At 43.4% G+C, this 21,182-nt stretch overlaps 1 protein-coding gene across 4 annotated transcripts; it reads right to left on the bottom strand.

The window, feature by feature from the left end:
* Window positions 1-242: 242 nt before the first annotated feature.
* Window positions 243-21,081, bottom strand: SLU7 (spliceosome associated SLU7). 4 transcript variants are annotated; one of them, XM_072990295.2, is made up of 16 exons: window positions 20,909-21,081; window positions 18,861-19,037; window positions 16,531-16,684; window positions 16,088-16,168; window positions 14,654-14,818; window positions 13,268-13,336; window positions 8,312-8,359; window positions 7,334-7,465; window positions 6,483-6,580; window positions 5,696-5,763; window positions 4,694-4,833; window positions 3,981-4,142; window positions 2,557-2,661; window positions 2,364-2,435; window positions 1,636-1,746; window positions 243-670 (listed from the first exon to the last, which is right to left on the bottom strand). In XM_072990295.2, the coding sequence occupies exons 2-16, from the start codon at window positions 19,022-19,024 to the stop codon at window positions 491-493; spliced, it is 1,749 nt and encodes a 582-aa protein (XP_072846396.2). In that variant the 5' UTR covers window positions 19,025-19,037; window positions 20,909-21,081; the 3' UTR covers window positions 243-490. The 4 variants fall into 4 exon arrangements, with proteins under 4 accessions (XP_072846396.2, XP_072846397.2, XP_072846399.2 ...); XM_072990296.2 differs by having other exon boundaries at window positions 18,861-19,034; window positions 20,909-21,048; XM_072990298.2 differs by having other exon boundaries at window positions 18,861-19,034; window positions 20,844-20,985.
* Window positions 21,082-21,182: the final 101 nt, after the last annotated feature.

Below are 21,182 nucleotides of genomic sequence, written 5' to 3'. Positions count from 1 at the left end.
ATCACACACTTTGGTAGAGTAAATTAGCCAACAAGTACCCTAGTGCCTAAGTATGGAGTAGAAGGACAGTGTATGTAACCCCCACTTCTAGCAGGCTCCTGTTGAGTGCCTCTTCTTTCCTTGACACTGAGATGGGTTGCACAACCGGTCAACTGCTGGAATAGGACATGTTCTGCTACTACCCTTCTCTCCCAGCCTGCCTCTTTTACTCTTTTTTTTTAAAAACATCCGATACTCATGACTGGTGGCAGCTTTTTTTGTTTTTTTAATCTTAAATCTATCAGATGTTTGAGCAGCAGGTACAGCATAGTCAATTAATATGGCCAACAAAAAGATATATACAAAAAACCCCACTCAGTATAAAACTCTACATCTTTTTCAGGCCAGACACACACACATCCAGAAAGGGAATTGGCAGAGGTCTGCCCATTTGGTCACCAAACGTAACAGCAGCCACATCCTGTGGGCTAGCAAGTCTCTTTTCCCAAAATTACTGCCCCAGGAAAGAGGCCATTGGGTCATCTGGTCGCTGCCGCTTCATCCGATAAGCCTCCATTTCTTCCTCTGTCGGTTCCCGGCTTTCATACATGCTGTTGTATGGCCTCTTTCTCTCATCCAGCTGCATGATTTCCTTCACGTGAAGGAGGCGGGCTTCTTCTGCATTGAGTGCCTAAAGTGAAAGCACAATCCCAAGTCAGGTTACAAGAGTGCTCTAGCTTTACCTAAGCTAGTAATCAGTCAGAAAGTACCAGGTCAGAGACTAGATATTCACTGAACGGTAGGCAGGGAAGAAGATGGAAAGGGGAGAGGGGGTTGTCATTAGCATTCAAAAGGTCAAGCTGCCTAGTGTGGGCTGGGTTTGGTACAAAGGATATCCATCACTGAGCAATAGTCTCCATGACCTCATAAGCACAACCAGAAGTCATTGTAAACAGAAGTCAAATATCCCCTTTCTGTCCCTGAGAGTTACATGAGCCATTAGAATGACTTCAAGCTTTAACTTGTACTTTTTCTGTTTCTCTGCTTGTGTTGCCTTTTTGTCACCCCTCCAGTCCAGCTGCAGCCACAGCCTATAACACAAATGAACGCAGAGATTTTTGCACACAGCTATGTGAATACAGCCTACTGTTGTGTGTGAGGATCTAACTTTCGGCCCCAGTTTGTATCAGGCATTAAAATAGAACAGGATCTCTCAGATCCAGTCTTAAAGCCAAGGTACTATGAGAACAAAACAACAGTGCTTACGTTGTGACTGCCAGAGCACTTTGGCAAGAAAAGCTACAATTCTCTGCTCAAGATCCAGTGAAGATCTACTGCAGGAAGGGTGATGGAAAGTAATAACTCCATGTAGGTCTTGGCTGGTAGTGAGAGAAAATACCATGTGTCTCAGGTGCCCTATCCTATCTTGGAACTTTGAGCCAGGCTTAACCCATATAATCCCATGAGGGAAATCTGAGAATCACTGGCTGAAATCTAGAGGTAAGCTGCAAATAGAGTAGGTCCATTTAATTTAAATGAACTTACATAGATGTTGAGTCAACCAATCCTCACCGATTCAATTGGCCTAGACCACTTGCAACTTACTACTGGATCTCAGTCACTGTTATAAAAGACAGGTGGTTATTTCAAGCATACCTTTTTCAATTTTTCCTGCTTCTTTTTGTCTTCTCCCTCACTATCAGAACTTGTACTCTTCTTATGTTTCTTCTTCTTCTTCTTTTCCTCTTTTTGCTTTTCTTGATGTAACTGTTGAGTGAGAGTAAGAGCCATAGTATAAAAACAGTATGCTGCAAAGGTTTGTGTGAAGGTGTCTGCCCCAAGCTGCAGGAAAAATTATGTGTACAGATGCAGTGGTGTGCACATGAAGGATCCATATGTCCAGAAGTTTCTTCTTTTCCTATCAACGTGGGGAAAGCTGCACAAACATATGGCTATCACAGGCACATGGCCCCCCTCACCACAGCTGCATCTCAGCCTAGCTCAAAGTGCTGTGGGGGTACGTCCCATGGGCACATGCAACAGAAAGGGATTATGAAGAAAGTAAGGAATCCATCTGTGCCATGAAGCTCGCAGAATGGGCTGTTATTTAGGATATAAGAAGATACAGTATTTGTGGCCACTGAGAAAAGAAATGTTGCAAAATCTACATGTGAGGGGCTGTGAAGGAGTCTGTGACACTGGGGTAGCAGAACACCCACAGATGGGTGGCCTTCTCCTTTGCAAGGCTAGGCAAAGCATATAAATGGTATTTTGATCAGCAAAACTATATTTTATATTCAGCAATAATCTCTCTCCTGCTCCCTCAACATATGCTAAGAAGTTTTTACAGAAAGGAAAAGAGATAAGAAGAAAAAACAATTTACCTCCAGCAAAGTTTTGGGTTTTGTTAGATACTCTTCCTTGTGCAGGTCATCTGGCAATTCTTCATCAGCATTCTGCATACAGAAGGCAAAGGTCAAAGAAATTAACTGTCAGAAGCAGTGACAAACATAGGTTCAGGGGAAAAAGAAATACAATCAGACATCTATAGTTCTGGAAGGTAAGCTAGTTTCTTACAGCAATTTCTTTCCCAGCTTCTCCTGTGCAGTACGAGTACTTGACAAATGAGTAGCAGCATTTGTAGCCCCATTTGCCTTCTTTCCAGTAGGAACCCCAAATACACTGTAAGAGGAGAAAGACAACTGTTAATCGGCTTATCACAATGACTTGCTTTTATCTAAAAAAAGAAATCCAATCTCTTCAGAATTTATAAAATCACTAGAGACAAACTTTCAGTATAGAATAAGTGAAGAGAAATATCATCATTTCTCTGATATGAAGAGACATTATTATAAAAAATATCAATTCCTGAACTGAAACAAAAAGCAATTACTCCAGAATTTGGAACATGGCCTAATAAAAATCTCAGTAACGCATGAAAATATCGAAAATGTCTTTCACGCCCTTCCCCCCCAATGTTTTTAAAAACATATGAAAAAGACAAATATTAACAAAGAAAACACAAATATGTGTTCCTTTTAGTCCCGTTAATTTATCTCAATGAATTATTTAAGCGAGTGCTCAATTCTGCTTCTGAAATAAGTAAGAAACAGAAATGCATCATTTGGTCGGAGTACGGCCTTAATGAATTTACAATACCATTGTTTATGGTAATTCTTACACACCAGTACAACAACATTTCACTATCATATTTGCAGAAACTGTTTTATTATTTGTTTCAACATTCTAAATCCGTTTCTCCCACATGAACAGGTTAAAACCACTGCAATTAGTTAAACCACTGCTTCTTATTATCACTTGTTCAAAATTATGGACATTTTCTCTGCAGGCTCTCAGGTCTACCAATGTGAATTTACCACTATTTACAGTTTTTCCTCCCAGAAGATTTTTAAAGCAGAAATGATTAGCAGTAAAGACCCAATAAAAGAAGAGTCAATTATCTTCTCAAAACGAAAACTAAGGAAGATGCACCTAGACTCCCTTTGGCTCTCAGACCTGACAAATGTGAATGGGATTAAATCCCAATGAAGTCTGTGGAAAAGGTCAGTCATGATCAGTACTGTCATGTTCATTTCTAAGGAAATTAGGTCAGAAATCATTATTCACCCTAAATAGATGCTTATATGGTATAAGATGACCATGGTGACGAACTTAATCTTCGACTTTCATTTTCACAATGTACACAATTTGAGTTGATTCAGTGACTGACTACAGTCATTCTATCAGCTTTCTCTCTTCCCTGCCATGAAAATGGTGCAGCCAGTTTCTATTTCTCAGACTAATCTAATTTTAACACTTTTAGGGAATGGGTGGTAAAAGCCAAAGCATATCACCTGCTTTCTACTGAGTTTTTAGTAGAATTAAATAATATCAAACAGCAGTGGCTACTTGAACATAAGACTCCTGATTGAAAAGTAGTAAGTGCAATCAATGTACCCCAACAGTCTTATTTAGCAACATTTCTTATATTAGATGCTAACCGTGTGATTGTTGATCATTACATCTTCCTCATATTTAGAGCGAGCAACAGCCTTCTCTTGCCCTTTAATAACGGTTCCATGTCGGGAATATTCAACATAATCTTCTGTCTGAGCAAGCAGCAACTCTGGTGGTGGGGCATCCAGATGTTCTTGTCCTCCATACTGCAAGTATAACAGTTTAGCAAAGGATTATCTAAAATATTTTAAAAATTAATAATACAGTATTGTAAAAGAGCTGACCAGGGCTGTTGAGGATCGAATATTTTGGAGACTGCTCATTCACAGGGTTATGAGGAGTCGGAAGTGACTTTATGGCATGCAACAATAACAGCAACAGCAACAATAACAATAAGGATTTTACAAACCACTATAATGGTCATATTATTTGGCTTTCTCTTTTTCTGTGCTCCTTTAAAGCATCATACTTCACATGCTTTATACTGATTTCCCTGTCCATATTTCTAAGTTGTTAAAAAAACTCATGCAAATCCTCCAGTGAAGTTTTTAAAAGAAAAACCCACTGTAAGATTAAGTTCTAAATGGATTCTCATCCCCAAATCAGAGTGGCTTTGTATGGGCAATCTACTGAGTTCATGGATGTTTCTGCTATCTATTTAGTTTTTCTGGGAACTATAATAACATTTTTCTTTTCTTAAAACAAGATTATTCCCAAGATGATTGATTGGTTGATTTTTTTTAAATTTATTTTTTACCTTTTCTAAGATGCTTTCTTTCTGCTGCTCTTTAAAGTCTTCCTTTTTCACTTTGAAGGATTTGTACAAGAGTTCAAGTTTTGTAGGGTCTGCCTGGAGATGAACTTCAGAGCCTTTTTCATAGGCCTCCCAGGCAAATACTTGAGAAATTAAAAAGAAGAAAGGAAAAAGGAAAAAGAAATCAATTCTTCCACAATACATACAAATATCAAGCTATTTATCAGATCTTATAATGGGACTTCCAAGACTAAAGGCACAAAAGTGAAGAAAGGCAAGGCAAAGAGGTAGTGTTTCTCCCCCCCTCACTTTCTTTCAATCTTTCACTGCCTCCCCTCAATGCCTTTCAGCCTCAGGAACAGCGTTCTTGGGCCTGCCAGAGCAAGGACACTCACAAGGACTCGCCACAGTTTCTAACTGAGTTGAGATATGGATTCTCTTCAGGGATGGGAGTGAGGGAAGAAAGAGAATCAGTTGTGAGTGGGTGGGATGCACATTCCCCACACTAGTTTCACTTTCTTCTCTGAGGATATGAGCAAAGGATAAGTAAACTGGGCTGGGAGAATAAGTAGGTCATTGCAGCTCCATGCCAAAGGAAAGCAATCATCAAGCCCTTTGCTCCTAGTCCACCTGGCTCCTAGCCCCACCTGACTGTAACTGATGATGCAATGGCATGCTATTTTCTACAGCCAATGCTTCTTGGAAGGTGCAGACTCATCCCTTGCCTCCTTGTCACAACTTAAGAGCAAAAGAGGTATTCACACGGAGTCCTCCTAATAATTTCAGATTTTTTTAAATAACACTGGTGGAGATGCCACTAGTAGGGACCCATTCCCACTGTCCCCTCTCTGTGATGTGGGCCCCCAGATGTCAAAAAGCATATTCCTCTAAAGAGTTAACTGGCCTCATTTTCTTCCTAAAAGCAATCACTTATTTAAAATATATTTTGTTAAAGACAAATGCCACGATTACAGAGCACATTAGGGTGACAGATGTAATACTTACACTGAGTCTGTGCCATGGAGATGGTAGCCCCAGTGTAACGGACAAAGTTGTCCCCTGCATAACTGACTCTGTAAGAAAAGACAGCATTCGGCTTTGTAAGCAATCAGGTTGTTGCTATTACTCTGAACCCACGTCTACAGAAAGTGGAAGTTTAACAGCACTACACTAAGAGCTCTTTCTTGCTCATCAAATGTAGTATAATTTGGCACCATTTCGCATGACACATTTTGAACAGAAGGATTCATATCCCTATCAAAAAAGGCATGGAAATGTTCTACCTTAATTAATGAGCCAAGTGACTAATTTCCCACAAACCAATGAAATGTAATCTCCCACATCTCTAGGGGAACCAACTGGCTGTGTGTCAGCTTTCCAGATGCAGTTTGCAGACACAGAAATAATTTACCATCAAAGGATAACAACCTTAAGGAATCTGAAGTGTACGTAGGACAGAAAGCAATGTCCTCCCCCTGCAACTCAGAAGTCCTCTCCAAGGTACCACATAAAGAAAATAATTTTTTTTGACAGGCAAGCTCACAGACAAGATAAAAGTGCATTAATCAATACAACTTTGAAAGCTATTAAAAACAAGAACTCAAAAGCATCTGGTGGTAGACAGTTTTGGAGTGGGTGGGAGAGGCAGTCCAGCAACAGAAGAGGAGTAAAGTGGTGTCTGCTTGCCTACCTCTCTTCTGAGCCTTCACACAGCAATTGGTACCAAGCCTTACAGAGAGAGTCCAGCACAATATCACTCTGAATCACCGAAACAAAGTATTTTCATACTTACTCATCTGGGTTCTTTCCGGCATTGGCATATGGATTTTCCCTCATTGCTCTTGTTTTGGGGTCATAGTATGCAGAATTGGGGTCTAAATTCCGCAAGTACTGAAAAAATATGACAACATTCAACAAATCAATGTTGATAAATAGCAGAATCACCTTAAGATGACCATACACTTCACCTCAGTGCTGTTTTGATAACCTACCTTGCTTAACACAAGGCCTTCCCAAAATGTTACTAAACTTCCTTCTGGAGGGCTCCCCTTAGCTTTCCATAGGTCTGAAAACTATTTGGTCATCTCAGGCTGTGATGCACTGCAATCCCATGCCATCTTTCACTTTTGCTTTCAAACTTCAACCAATTCTATATTTCAAAAAAGTTACAACCATGTATGGATCACTCATTGGGGAGACGTTTGAAACTTTGGAGCTTCTAAAGCAGTGGTTCCCAATCTTGGGAAAGCCACGTGTTCTTGGACTGCAATTCCCAGAAGCCTTCACCACCAGGTGTGCTGGCTGGGGTTTCTGGGAACTGCAGTCCAAGAACTGGGTTACCCAAGGTTGGGAACCACTGTTCTAAAGCAATGCTTTAATTTAAGAGTCAAATTACCTTCCAAAGTGGTTCAAGGCAGAATTAGGGCCCTTTCTTAAGAAGGATCCAAGTGAATCTTGTCTGGTGTACATCTACTTTTTATATAAATTACTCTTAAGAATTTTTGGTCCTAGTTTGAATATGTGAGATTGTTGGGTAAATATAATAGCTTGAATGAAAACTAGGAAATGAATTAAGGGAAGAATTAGAATAACATGGAGCAGAAGAGCTGTGTCAAGAGTTTCAAGTAACCTGTGTTGCCTTACTTTAGCAGTATCCTCTCGAATACGTAAGTTTCGGACCGTGATGCGCCTTTTAGAGTCAAAATTCTGTCCAGGCATATCAATATCATCTGCATATTTGTCTTCATCTTCTCCTTCACTATTATGATCTCTTTCCTGAAAACAGAAAACTGTATTAAGTGAAACAGCAATAGGTAAGAACTATATACTGTACAGTTAACCTGTTACATGAAGGCCTTTATTTAGACACTGTAAAAAATCATATTCTCATTAATTTATAAATGGCATTCTCAATGGAGATGTTGAAGTATGCTACCAACAACATAAATTGTGTAGCAGTCTGAGCACATATGATTTAGTATTCCACTGCACTGTTGAAGATTCCCTGAATGGTACAGTACTCTGTTCCAAATTCTTCCACTAGGGGAGGGATAAAGATAAGGCAGTTTTTATTGAGTCCCCTCTCTGCAACTCACACGTCTTCTCCACCATCCTTCACAAGAAGTCCCACAACCTACAACCCAGATTTTTGTGGGGCTTGGAGGACTGCATGAGGTGAGGAGAAATCAACAAACATCACACCTTCATGCCACTCACAAAAATACTTCATAATGAACTGGAAGACTTCCATTGACATTGGAAGCTTTTCATCTGTGGGAAGTGAATGCAAGATCCAAAAGTTTGCTTGGATCTGAGTGGGACAGGATTGGTCAAAGTCAATTTTTTTTATGTGACAGCATCAAGGGAAACATGGACAACTGGACAGCGAACTCCCCTGCCAGCTGGTACTTCCTCCTCTGCCAGCAGAAAGCAGCTGAAAAGGCAGCTAAATTCATTCCAATGACCTCCATGCAATATGGCAACATTTGCCTCATCTCTGACAAGGGAAAGAACTCTCATCAGAACATGGATATACGATACCCCCTCATGCAAAAGAAACCAATAACACCACCACTTCTTCCCTCCTGCATTTTGTGACTTTCATTTGGAAACATTTCTCACCGTCTGTGAGTTGGGTTCTTCTTCGTCCCATCGATGTCGTGGGGAGTTCTAGAGCAATAAAAAATGTATCAGCACAAAACTACACAGTAAAGTGAAGGATGAGGATGAAGAACGAGTTGCTTGACAACATGAAAAGGTGTGATTTAAAAGAAAATCTATCCCTGAAACCAAAAAGCTAGAACAAAATAGGTTACAACTTGTAAGACGTCTTGATTATGCAAGACACTCTGAAGCAAGCTTGAGTGGCCAAGTATTGCCTAAAGATGACTGACCTCCTCAAGACAAAATAGAAACATCTGAATTAAACTTTAAAATGTTTGTGTGTACGTATACACAAACATCTCTTTGATTAACCCCATTCATAACCATGTTTAGGGATATTACTATTTCCCTAAAACTATGGAATATGAACAAATACCAGTGATTGTAAGGCTACCATTTTAATGGAACAGTTCAAACTGTAATTCATTCATAATGTTACTTATTTTAAAATCGTTGCTTGCAGGAGAATTAAGGGTGGAACCTAATAAAGAGTAAACTGTATATAGTCAAATGAGCCTTCCTGATAAGGCTCCGGTGCAGACTGGTTGTTTAACACAATCTAATATGTAATGCATGATATAATTATTGAAAATACACAAGTTGTTGTGACACAGATAAATTAAAAGCCTGCTTGTTTTAAAGCAAAGCTGTAGTGCACTTAAGCTCCAGAGTAACACAGTGAATTAAAGTTGACAATACTATGCTAGATGACAAAATAAACTGGCTATATTAAGTAGATTTTGTCTTCTTCACATAACAGTTTTAGGAAACCCTGGTTGCAGTTTCGAAGGCAACATAGTTGCAGTTCAGAGAATTAACTTTTCCACATAATGCTTATATGCAAGGTTCCAGCTAAGCTCGGTGCGCGCGCCTGTGCCTGTCTCTGCCTCCCTGCGTGCAGCTATCTTCCTCCTCCACATAGCGATTGCCTGAGGTTCTGGTCATGATGGAACCCAGTGCGCCCCCCCCCCCCCGAAAATTAGAGGGTATGTTGAGAGATCATTTGGCCAGTTTTCACTTGTAAGTATCATCCTAGTTGTTGAGTATTCCGGAGTGGAAAAATCCTGAAGCAACCTTAGTTCACATCACAGCAGAACTGATCAAATTTAGGAAACACTCAACTCCTTAAAAGCAGAGGTGAGGACCAGAGCAGACTGTGATGCCATTTGGCCCAGACTGCAGAAGATTCCTGAAACCACAGCTCCTCTGCAACCACCCCCTCCGTTCTTGTCATCTCAAATGTGATGCACTCTGCAATCCTGGGGTGAGAGGCAGCAGAATATGCACCTTCTACACAGCACATGTTCTGCCCACTTCCTGGAAAACTGGCTTTGATGGAGCAGATTTGTGTGAAAAAGCTCCTGGCCTGGCACCTTCTCAGTAAGTGAAGTGGTGGTCTGATGGCTGTTTTCAATATTTAATTTAATCCAAAAATTAGAGCCTGAAAACATGGAGCTTTGTTCCCTTCATCATCTGTCACTGCAATAATCCTCCAAAGAAACCTTTAAAATGCTATTTATTTTCTAATTCATTCCTTTGGATTCAGCATTAAGCAGAATCAAAATGAATTTTATTGAGACTGTAACTGTTTATATACAACAGCTGATGCAGCACAAGTGTGACAGGTCAGCTTGCTTTAATGGGCTACAGATACATGACTGAGGAAGATTTTGCATTTTTGAGGAAAGATGCTTGCTAGCAATCCAAATGCAATAAGATGTTTAGAAAGAAACAGCTGGTTTTATTCCATACCTTCCTGTTGGTGCCACAGCACACTTGTTTATCAGAAGTCTCATCTGATAATGGATTAATATTTTATTCAGATACTTCTCAGAAACTATTGTCTAAGATTAAAGTGAAGGTTGTTCCCATGTTGTAACAGAAGATTATTGGTGTTACTTTATATTGATTTTAGCCCTCCTCTTCCTTCCGATACATCTCTTCTCCAAATGTTCATGTGGTACATCTCTGTATCTATGCACTGATGTAACAGCATGAACATTATTAGATTAGAGGCTGTGACAAACCCTAGCAACTCTACTTTATTTCTCTGCATTAAAGTTCAGAAGAGTACATATTTTAAAGCATATGATCAAATCGTTGAAACAGATCAAGAGAGTTCAAAGAATGAAAATATCCGACCCAGAAATAGTTCTAGTTCCTCCACTGTGGGGAAGCTTCAGCATTATTAGCACAGTTTATATTGCCACCTAGTGAAGAAATAACAGAATTTCCTGCAAAATGAAGGGCAAGCTCATTCATTCCTATGGCTTTAAAACTTGTCCAGTGCTTACTGTAGCTATCACCGCTCTACAGTAGAGAACGATTACCGTATTTTTGCTCCATAAGATGCACCTAGCCATAAGACGCACCTAATTTTTAAATACCAAAATTTAAAATAAAATAAAAATAAATAAAGAGAGCAAGTCCCGTGCTGGGACTGCAAAAAAGAAATCACCAAAAAACAAAGCAACATAGAAACATACCCCCCAGACCAAACCTAACCTCCAAAACCCACCCAGAACATTTTTTAAAAAGTAAAAAGCACCTAATTTTTAAATAACAAAAAATAAAGTAAAAATAAATAAACAGAGCAAGTCCCACGCTTGGACTGTAAAAAAATCACAAAAAAGCAACATAGAAACATACCCCCCAGCCCAAACCTACCCTCCAAAACCCACCCAGAACATTTTTTAAAAAGTAAAAAGCACCACCTAATAATTAAATACCAAAAAATAAAGTAAAAATAAACAGAGAGCACCTAATTTTTAAATACCTAATTTTTAATTTTTAAACATAGAAAGACACCCGCAGTCCAAATCTACCCTCCAAAACCCACCCAGAACATTTTTTTAAAAGTAAAAAGCAGCCCCTTACCGGTCCAAAGCCTCCTGGAGGTCCTCAAAAGCCAGCGATGGTGGCGAGGGGCCCCCCCACGGGGCTTTCTGAGGCCTACAGAAGCCAGTAATGTTGGCGGGGGGGGACCCCCCACAGGACCTTCTGAGGCATAAGAAGCCAGCGATGCTGGCGGGGGGACCCCCCACAGGGCCTTCTGAGGCCTCAGAAGCCAGCCACAGTGGCGGTGGGGACCCCCCATGGGGCCTTCTGAGGCCTACAGAAGCCTCAGAAGCCAGCGATGCTGGCAGGGGGACCCCCCAAGGGGCCTTCTGAGGCCTACGGAGGCCTCAGAAGCCAGCGATGCTGGTGGGGGGACCCCCCACAGGGCCTTCTGAGGCCTTAGAAGCCAGCGATGCTGGTGGGGGGACCCCCCACAGGGCCTTCTGAGGCCTTAGAAGCCAGCGATGCTGGTGGTGGTGACCCCCCACGGGGCCTTCTGAGGCCTTAGAAGCCAGCGATGCTGGTGGTGGGGACCCCCCACAGGGCCTTCTGAGGCCTACGGAGGCCTCAGGAGCCAGCGATGCTGGCGGGGGGACCCCCCACAGGGCCTTCTGAGGCCTCAGAAGCCAGCGATGCTGGTGGGGGGACCCCCCCACGGGGCCTTCTGAGGCCTACGGAGGCCTCAGAAGCCAGCGATGCTGGTGGGGGGACCCCCCCACGGGGCCTTCTGAGGCCTCAGAAGCCAGCGAAGGTGATGGTGGGGACCCCCCACGGGGCCTTCTGAGGCCTACGGAGGCCTCAGAAGCCAGCGATGCTGGTGGGGGGACCCCCCACAGGGCCTTCTGAGGCCTCAGAAGCCAGCCATGGTGGCGGTGGGGACCCCCCACGGTCCCTTCTGAGGCCTGCGGAGGCCTCAGAAGCCAGCGATGCTGGTGGGGGGACCCCCCCACGGGGCCTTCTGAGGCCTATGGAGGCCAGCGATGCTGGCGGGGGGACCCCCCACGGGGCCTTCTGAGGCCTCAGAAGCCAGTGAAGGTGGTGGTGGGGACCCCCCACGGGGCCTTCTGAGGCCTACGGAGGCCTCAGAAGCCAGCGATGCTGGCGGGGGGACCCCCCACAGGGCCTTCTGAGGCCTCAGAAGCCAGCCATGGTGGCGGTGGGGACCCCCCACGGGGCCTTCTGAGGCCTACGGAGGCCTCAGAAGCCAGCGATGCTGGTGGGGGGACCCCCCACGGGGCCTTCTGAGGCCTACAGAGGCCAGCGATGCTGGCGGGGGGACCCCCCACGGGGCCTTCTGAGGCCTCAGAAGCCAGCGAAGGTGATGGTGGGGACCCCCCACGGGGCCTTCTGAGGCCTACGGAGGACTCAGAAGCCAGCCATGCTGGTGGGGGGACCCCCCACAGGGCCTTCTGAGGCCTCAGAAGCCAGCCATGGTGGCGGTGGGGACCCCCCACGGGGCCTTCTGAGGCCTACGGAGGCCTCAGAAGCCAGCGATGCTGGTGGGGGGACCCCCCCACGGGGCCTTCTGAGTCCTATGGAGGCCAGCGATGCTGGCGGGGGGACCCCCCACGGGGCCTTCTGAGGCCTCAGAAGCCAGCGATGGTGGTGGTGGGGACCCCCCACGGGGCCTTCTGAGGCCTACGGAGGCCTCAGAAGCCAGCGATGGTGGCGGGGAGGACCCCCCACAGGGCCTTCTGAGGCCTACGGAGGCCTCAGAAGCCAACGATGGTGGCGGTGGGGACCCCCCACGGGGCCTTCCCAGGCCTACGGAGGCCTCAGAAGCCAGCGATGGTGGCGGGGGGGATCCCCACAGGGCCTTCTGAGGCCTCAGAAGCCAGCGATGCTGCCGGGGGGACCTCCCACGGGGCCTTCTGAGGCCTACGGAGGCCTCAGAAGCCAGCGATGGTGGTATGGGGAGGACAGTATTTGCTCCATAAGACGCACACACTTTTCCCCCCATGTTTCTTTGCAGAAAAAGTGTGTCTTATGGTGCGAAAAATACGGTATGTGAGAAGGAAAGACACACACACAACCTTTGGTTTTAAAAATTGTCTTTTAATTCTTCAGTTCACTTACCACCTGCTCTGTCAGTTTTCCTGAAGCCAGTTCTTCCTGTAGCTTCTGTGCTTTGAGTGTGCGTTTAGCCTTTATATTAAAAGGAAACCGGGATTACTATTCACATTGTATGAAAAGAATCCATAATTTCATTCATCATGCTATCTGTAGTTTATTATACAGAATTACAAATGACCGTGGAAAGAAAACCATGATAGGGTTATCGCTCGACTTCAGACTTTCACCAGACTTTGTCTGAAAGTTACTTTCCTGTTCCTTCACAGTCTCTCAACTCACTTTACGTCTTGCCATAGGAAACTAGGGTAAGTATGGGCAAACCTCAGAATAGAAATCCATGACCCATTAAATTTTTTCCTACATTTCTTTTCTTTCCCTGTTCCCAAGTCCTTAAAAGTAGTTCTATTAAAATCCTAGTTGCCATCTCAAGGCAAAGAGGTCCAATTCCAGATGCAGATAGTTCCTTGCGAATGGTGGTTTGCAAATGGGAGCATGCCTCTGCTTCCCCGCCCTACCTTTGCTTTTCATGGTCAACAGTGGTACATACTTTGCCCTCAACTATCCGGATTCTCCAGAAAGCTTGCATTTAGAAACAGACAGGTTTGTGCAAATGGAAAGGCACTTTCATTTGCATGACACAAGCTTATTAAACTCTCCTAATTTCTCAAAGATCTCTTTACCCATTGGGTGTCGCTTTCAGGAAGCTGTAATATGGGAAGGAAGGAAGAAAACTGTGCCATATGGCCAGCCTCTACCTATACTGGCTACAGCTGGATCTAGCCAATGAGTTGCAAACCCACTACAGACCGTAGCTTCAAGTTGTGGTTTCAAGGGAACAATGGTGAGCATTTAATCATAATGCAATTAATGTCCAGTTAATGTTAAATTAATGTTAATAAGTAGAGAAAAAAAAGAGAAAAACTGCTGTTTAGCCCAACATTACTTCTCTAATGCTGACTAAGCATTAATGATCAACTAAGAACCAAGTGGAGTACACTAAACCCACTACATTCTAAGCTAATGGCTAGCTGATCTCGAATGGGGAGGGATAGCTTGGTAGCAGAACACATGCTTCGCATACAGAACTCTGGATTTCTGGCAAGGAAAGGTTTGGAAATCTGGAAAGCCACTGGTCAGTGCTGTCTAGAGAGGTGGGCAGCTTTCCAGGGTTTCAGGTAAAGGTAGACAACACTGAGCTCAAAAGACCAAGGCTGGGACTCAGGGGGCTTCCCCTGTTCCTTACCTCAAATGTTTTATGGTCATTTCAGTTAATGTGTGTTAATTTGACTGTAGAGGCAAAATCTCTCTATTTTTGCATCATTTTCTACCACAGCTACCGAAGTGTTGTGTTAGTATGACCAAGAAAGAAAAGAAGAAAGTGCTACTTACAAGATCAACCTTAGCATATTCTTCCACAATCTTCATGTGCTCTTCTGGATTGTAGCCATTCCAACGGTCTCTTTTCCCATCATAATCAAACTTCAACTGAGGCTGCACGTGCTCATCAGGTGCAATGTTTGTTCCTGTGTATTTTGCCCCGACTCTTCTGGGTCTCTGAAAGAAACAAAATACAATCACCAAACCCCTGGTCTTTGGAAAGGAAATGGGCTGTATCATTATTTGCATCTTAACAGAAAAGTGTGGCAAAGCAGCACACATCAGGATCAACTTTTCACACAGCACAGAAGATTATTTTTTCTGATTTTTGTCCTTTTTGCAGGTTTGTCTTAAATCTGACCACCTCCACTCTCATAATCTATATGTCTGTTGCCCCCAAGTGGCTGGGTCTCATCCAACAGTACCAGGACTGGAAACAGAACAACAACATAAAATTGGAAAAAATATGGTTGCTTACAAAGCAAAGCACCACCAATCCCATGGAACTTCAGCTCCAGCGTAATAAGTTAACTATGTCATCTGTCACTCTCACACTGCCCTGACTGTATGAGAGCAGCAACCACGCTTCAATGACAACATAGTAAACCCCAGTCTCCACCACTGAAAGGACAAATTCAGTTCTCCTAGACCCAATTCTATCAAGGAGCATAAACATAGGGAGTATGCACAAAATAACCACTACACCTCAATACTGCACCATTTTATAATGTGCCCCTTAGGACAATTCTGGGTGTTTAGGCACCTTCTTGAAGTGTTTGCCACTTGCCAACGAAAAAGAATTGCCAGAGAAAGCAAGTCTAATGTATTCGCGAAGGTTTTCATGACCGGGATCTAATGGTTGTTGTGGGTTTTTCGGGCTCTTCGGCCGTGTTCTGAAGGTTGTTCTTCCTAACGTTTCACCAGTCTCTGTGGCCAGCATCTTCAGAGGACAGCACTCTGTGCTCTGGTGTAGACAACTGCACCAGAGCACAAAGTGCTGTCCTCTGAAGATGCCAGGTATAGAGACTGGCGAAATGTTAGGAAGGACAACCTTCAGAACATGGCTGAAGAGCCCGAAAAACCCACAATAACCAAAAGCAAGTCTACTTCAAAGAGACATTCCTAAAGAAAACCATTTGCTTTTAAGTTGAAACCCCCCACAACTCAACTGCAATCTGGAGATAGATCGTTTTTTCTGCCATACTTCAGATGCCTACTTAGAGAAGAGACAAATTTGTAGGCCTTCCCACCGTAACACTGCATTAGCAGGCTTTCAAGGAACTGATTTTAAAACTGTGAAAAGGAGAACGCATGCAACAGCACACCAACTGTTCTTAAGAAGTTAGCTTTAATTCATAATTATCTTGCAGTTAAAGTTGAAACAGAAGCATCTTTGCAATATAACTGCATCCAATCTAAATGATCACCAAAAAACATGATTCTTACCTCCAGGCAGTCTTTCTTCTTATGCGTCAGGGCACCACAATTCTCACATGCTCCCTTGCGATATTTAGTTGTAACGGCATTCTTGAAAGAAAAACAAATGAGTATTTCACAGCAACAACCACCTTCCTTCAATCGAAATATGATGGGATGCACTTGAACTCTAAAAAAGCATCTTGGCTAGACAACTGAAATTGTCCTAAAATGCTAATTTCATGACATTTTATCCTTAAGGAGATGTGTGTATCCAATGTGCCATCCAATATAAAACCTTGCAACACTTGATACTCAAAATGCAAGATACAGTGTCAACCTTCTGAATGCGCCCCCACCCTGCCCATGAGACCAAAAAAAAAGGGGGGGGGGGAGAAAAAAGAATAGTTAACTGGTTAGGATTTATTCACCCTCTAGCTTCTGCTATTCTTAACTTATACAAGGTTACCTACTTCTTTGACTCCTCGCTTGTACCATTCCCCTAGCAATGTATATTCACGCTGCTTCTCTGGTTGAGGTCGCTGATGCTTTAGTGTAGGCCTTTTGGAAGGATCGATATACCAGGGGACTGAGGAAATATACTGAGGAATATGAGGGTTGATGTCCCTGTAATAAATAGGAAAAATATTGGAGACAGCTGTCTGTTACAGAGACTTCTTGTACGGTAAGACTCAGTGAAGACAGGATCTAACGAAGGAAGATACAATGGCATGGCGCTGTTCCTTACTGCTCTACAAGGTCTAGAAAGCTAGTCGTGAAAGGAAATGTGGAAAATCCCTTATTAACTAGGCAAAGAACCTTAGATTGCTCGGGCTCCCACACTTTGTCATGTAAACAGAAAACATGCATGCATCACTCAAATCCTCTTAATTTTGATAATGTAAGATCAGATAAAAGGAAGGGCTGCACTAACTAAGTTTCCTTCCACAGAGTTCAATGGAAGGGGAAGACAAGAAACTCAGAAAAGCTATCCTTCCCTGGCCTCCTTGTGCTGGAACAATCAGACTCAGTTTTAGCTTTCAGCACTCTATGAGTGCACCTGACTATCAATATTATTATTATTGTTGTTGTTGTTGTTGTTGTTGTTGTTGTTAGTTTTATTTGTATGCCACATTTCTCCCAATAAAGGGCCCCAAGGCGGCTCACAGCATTAAAATTAACACAATTAAAACACAAAAAGTTAAATATTAAAAGACAAATTAAATATATAATTTAAAATAAAAGATTAAAACATGGAAAAGATTAAAATTATCTGCTAAACAAACTTTATGGTTCATTTTTTGAGTTCATTCTGGGGGAGACCACCCATTCTTTCCCAGATACACAAGGGCTGTAATTCAAATGGCCAGTCATGTGGCATAAGGCTGCTCTCTCCCTGCTCTCAGTGTCATGCACTCCTGGGGGTTGCAAGGGGCAACTCTTGTGAACCTCTGCACAGCACAGAGAAACACTCCTCACTCAATATCTCAACTTTACATAAGCAAGACACAAACCACTCTCCACTACACAAGGGACTATGTACAGAAGTACCTCAGTTTATGAAATCAATGTGTCCTCTGGGACATTACATCATGCAAAAAATCTGTAAACTGGAACGCGGACTGCTGTAGCAACGGCAGCGGTGGTGCTACAAACTTCCAGGCATGGGGGAACTTCCTTTGCAAAGTGAAAGAAACCGAAACCTCCCCTCCATAAACAGAGGCATTATTTTGAACAGATTTCTGTTCATAAATTGGAAATTACATAAACCGAGGTACTACTGTATAAGGTCTTTTGATGCATACAGGGGCACCTGGACTACTAGCACCCTTAGCTGCCATTGTAGAAGACCTATATGCAAGTGTTGAAACTGGCAGATGACCCAGTATTGTCAGGTCTGACTGGCAACAATTCTCCAAGCATTTAGGCAGGACTCTTTCCTAACCCTACCTGGCACTGCTGGGCATTAAACCTGGGACCCCTTTGCATGCAAAGCATGTGCTGTATCATTGAGATACAGCTCTTCCCCAACACAACACATGGTTTTGCCTGGTGGTCTCTCATCAAAGTGTGACCAGGCCCAGCCCTGTTTAGGTTCTGAAATCAGATGGGATCAGGATTCTTCAGGATGGTACAGTCATGGCCAACTGGCTGTTTAATACCCATGGGCATGACAGACATACGGTAATTACTGGTTCTTTTTCTATGCCAGCATTGATTTTCTTCTCCCAATGACTGTCCTCCCTCTACTGCTAATTAATATTCAGATGTAGCAGACTTTTCCTCAAGGTAACTCCAACAGATCAGCCTCCAGCGAATCAATGGATCCTTGCCTTTCAGATTGTCTTGTTAAACTGCTTGATAAAGCCACAGAGCTGTGCACACTTTCTAGGAAGTAAGTCTATTGAACCTGGTAGTCGTGGTGGACGTCCTTCCAAACCAATATACATATAATTGAGCTAAATGTAAGGAAAAGATTGCAACAGAACACTTAGGGTTCTACAGTATTTACAAGCTCACATGTTACGACTGCCAGCCTATCCAACTGCCTGTCCACTCTGGAAAGGCTAGAGAAGATCACACAGTTTTAAGGCAGGGATAAACTTCATACTTCATTTAGAAATTAGCTGCAGAATAACTTATACAAACAAAGATGCCACAGATTCTTTCAAGACATACTCTTGTTGTCTAAGAGTGCACTTAAAAAGCATAGAAGGCTATGCATAAATTTTAGAATAATCAGAGGGAACTGCTAGGAGAGGTAATAGAGAAGATTATATTTAGAATGGCACACAAGCCTTACTTTCCCTCTTCATCCACTTCAGCTGGTGCATTGCCCAGTTTTCGCTGTTCTTCCAATTCTTTTTTCTTCCTCCAGTCCTCCCTTGTCATCTTCTTAGGCTCTTCTAAGCCATTGGACCCTCCAGAAGGGTTAGTGGCTATCGTTTCCACACTTCCAGATTCCATTGTCTTTTTCCTACTAACATAAGCAGACGTATCATCTACACAAACAGACCACTACAGTTTAATAAATGTCCTTATCAGTAAAATATTATGAGTTCAATATACAGTATCAAGCATCTCAGATATATTCCCTCCCTGTTACCCTATTGTACCATCAGCCTCCTTATAGTAGGTGGGATCTGGTTTGCTACCATATGTTGCAGAGGACCTATGATAAGAAGCTGAACACTATAGTTTTTTCATGTCCTGGAGAGAGGCAGAGATGAGTGTGGTGCCAAGTTGATAGAGAAAGATGAAGGGAATTAAGAAATGATTCTGGAATCAAGGTTCCAGAACAAAAGCATGCAGGACTGTATAACTATGGCTAGAATCTGTTAGTTATATTAGATCAGCTATGAAATAACTTCTAAACACCTGTACAATTCACATTGTTACTTGAATAAATAGAAGTTTTTCCATTGAGGAAGCTATTGAATTCAAAGTCCATGCATCCAGCTGTAGCTGGTTGTCTTTTTTAGCCCTGATGCTTTAAGTCCTTGTAACTAGAAACATTGTGGATTAAAGTAGTAAGCATGCACATTATTCCCAAATGAGTTCTCTTCCCATAATATAGGCACTTTTGACTGCCATATTTGTCAGTTCCTAGAATCCAGCAACCAGCATAATGTAGGTTAACAGGGGATTCTGGATACTGTAGTCCAACAAGACATTTCCAAGTTCTGTGTATTCTTATACACAGTACTTACAATTCACTCAGATTGTAGCACAGCACATACAGAGTTCCAATACTGCCAGTGCTAACACTCATTGAAGTTTCTCTCTGAAAAATGTTATTAACCCTTTATGAGAGGCCTTTCTGTCAGGTCCACCACCTTCACAGGAGCAACAGGGGAGAGGGCATTCTCTGTTGCTGCTCCTAGACTTTGGAACTCCCTCCCACGGGAGGCCAGCCCAGCCCCATCTTTCCCACCCTTCCTCAAGCAAGCAAAAACGGGTCTCTTCAGGCAAGCCTTCCTTCAGTGCAGACTGCTGAGTGGAGTTTTAAAAATGGATTGCTGTGCCTTACTGCTCTGAATGCATTTTGGTGTTGCTCCTGCTTTTCATTGATCCTTTAATATTGCATACTGATGGCTATTAATCCCAGATACTGATTTTTAATTGTTACAAGCTGCCTTGGGTCCTTTTTAAGGAGAATGGCGGGTAAGTAGTTCTCCAACCTTGGGCCTCCAGATGTTCTTGGACTTCAGCTCCCAGAAATCCTGGCCAGCAGAGGTGGTGGTGAAGGCTTCTGGGAGTTGTAGTCCAAGAACATCTGGAGGCTCAAGGTTGGGGACCATTAACAACGAAACATACTCCAGACGTGGAAACAAACACACGAAAAAAAAACCAACCCCCAAACTTGTGGCTCTACAGATGTTGATGATTAAAACCCCAATCCTCTTCCTCCCTCTTCTCCACGCCGGCTGGGGCTGGTGGGCAATGGAGGAGCAGGACCCGAAGAGAGAGCCCGAAGGCAGAGGAAGGAATTAATTACAGGGAGGAAATGCTTAGGACATTGCCGTCGTTGTTTTCATTTAGACAAGTCACCTCAGAAAAGTAAGGAGGAGGTCTCAAAACCCGACGATTGCCGGGAAGAGGATAATCAGGACTGACTGCCGAGGAAGCCCTGAAATCGGAACTAGACGAAGGGGCCCAGAAGACACTGTACACTTCTATAGGGTGGGCGGAAGTAGGTCGAGTCCGCCCTCTATGAGCCGACCTAACCTGCCGAAAGACTAACACAGAGAGAGAGGGAGAGCACCTCCGCGTCCCACGGACTCACCTCACCACCCCCACACACTTCCGAACACCATTCAACAACCGAAGGACCCTTCCTCCCCAACTCACCAAACGACCAACCTCTGCTGGTTGTTCTACGCCAGCTCTGCTACGACACTGAGCAGGCCTCCCATAAGGCAGCGCGGCCGCGTAGGCGTCGCTATTCTTAAAGGGCCCTCGCTCTATTTAGTGCCAAAGCAAGGCGCCCGACCCCGATTGAGTCTCTCTTTTCTGTGTCCCATTGAACTGACGGTGACTGCCACGTTCAAGGATCAGGGGGCGGAGACTGGATGGAGCGCTTGCGGTCGTCGAAACTCGTCATGCCGATTATTTAATCTCTCTC

This window comes from Pogona vitticeps, chromosome 2 (genome assembly GCF_051106095.1).
Source record: "Pogona vitticeps strain Pit_001003342236 chromosome 2, PviZW2.1, whole genome shotgun sequence".
Lineage (NCBI taxonomy): Eukaryota > Metazoa > Chordata > Lepidosauria > Squamata > Agamidae > Pogona > Pogona vitticeps.
This window is presented reverse-complemented; position numbering and strand designations above follow the sequence as displayed.

Excerpts from the sequence above, each read along its gene's own strand:
- SLU7 (XM_072990295.2), bottom strand. The coding sequence starts at position 19,024 with ATGGAATCTGGAAGTGTGGAAACGATAGCCACTAACCCTTCTGGAGGG. Across the intron at positions 16,685-18,860 it reads GAAGTGGATGAAGAGGGAAA|GGACATCAACCCTCATATTC; the intron begins GTAAGGCTTGTG and ends TATTTATTACAG. Across the intron at positions 2,436-2,556 it reads AAGCTGGGAAAGAAATTGCT|AATGCTGATGAAGAATTGCC; the intron begins GTAAGAAACTAG and ends TTCTGTATGCAG.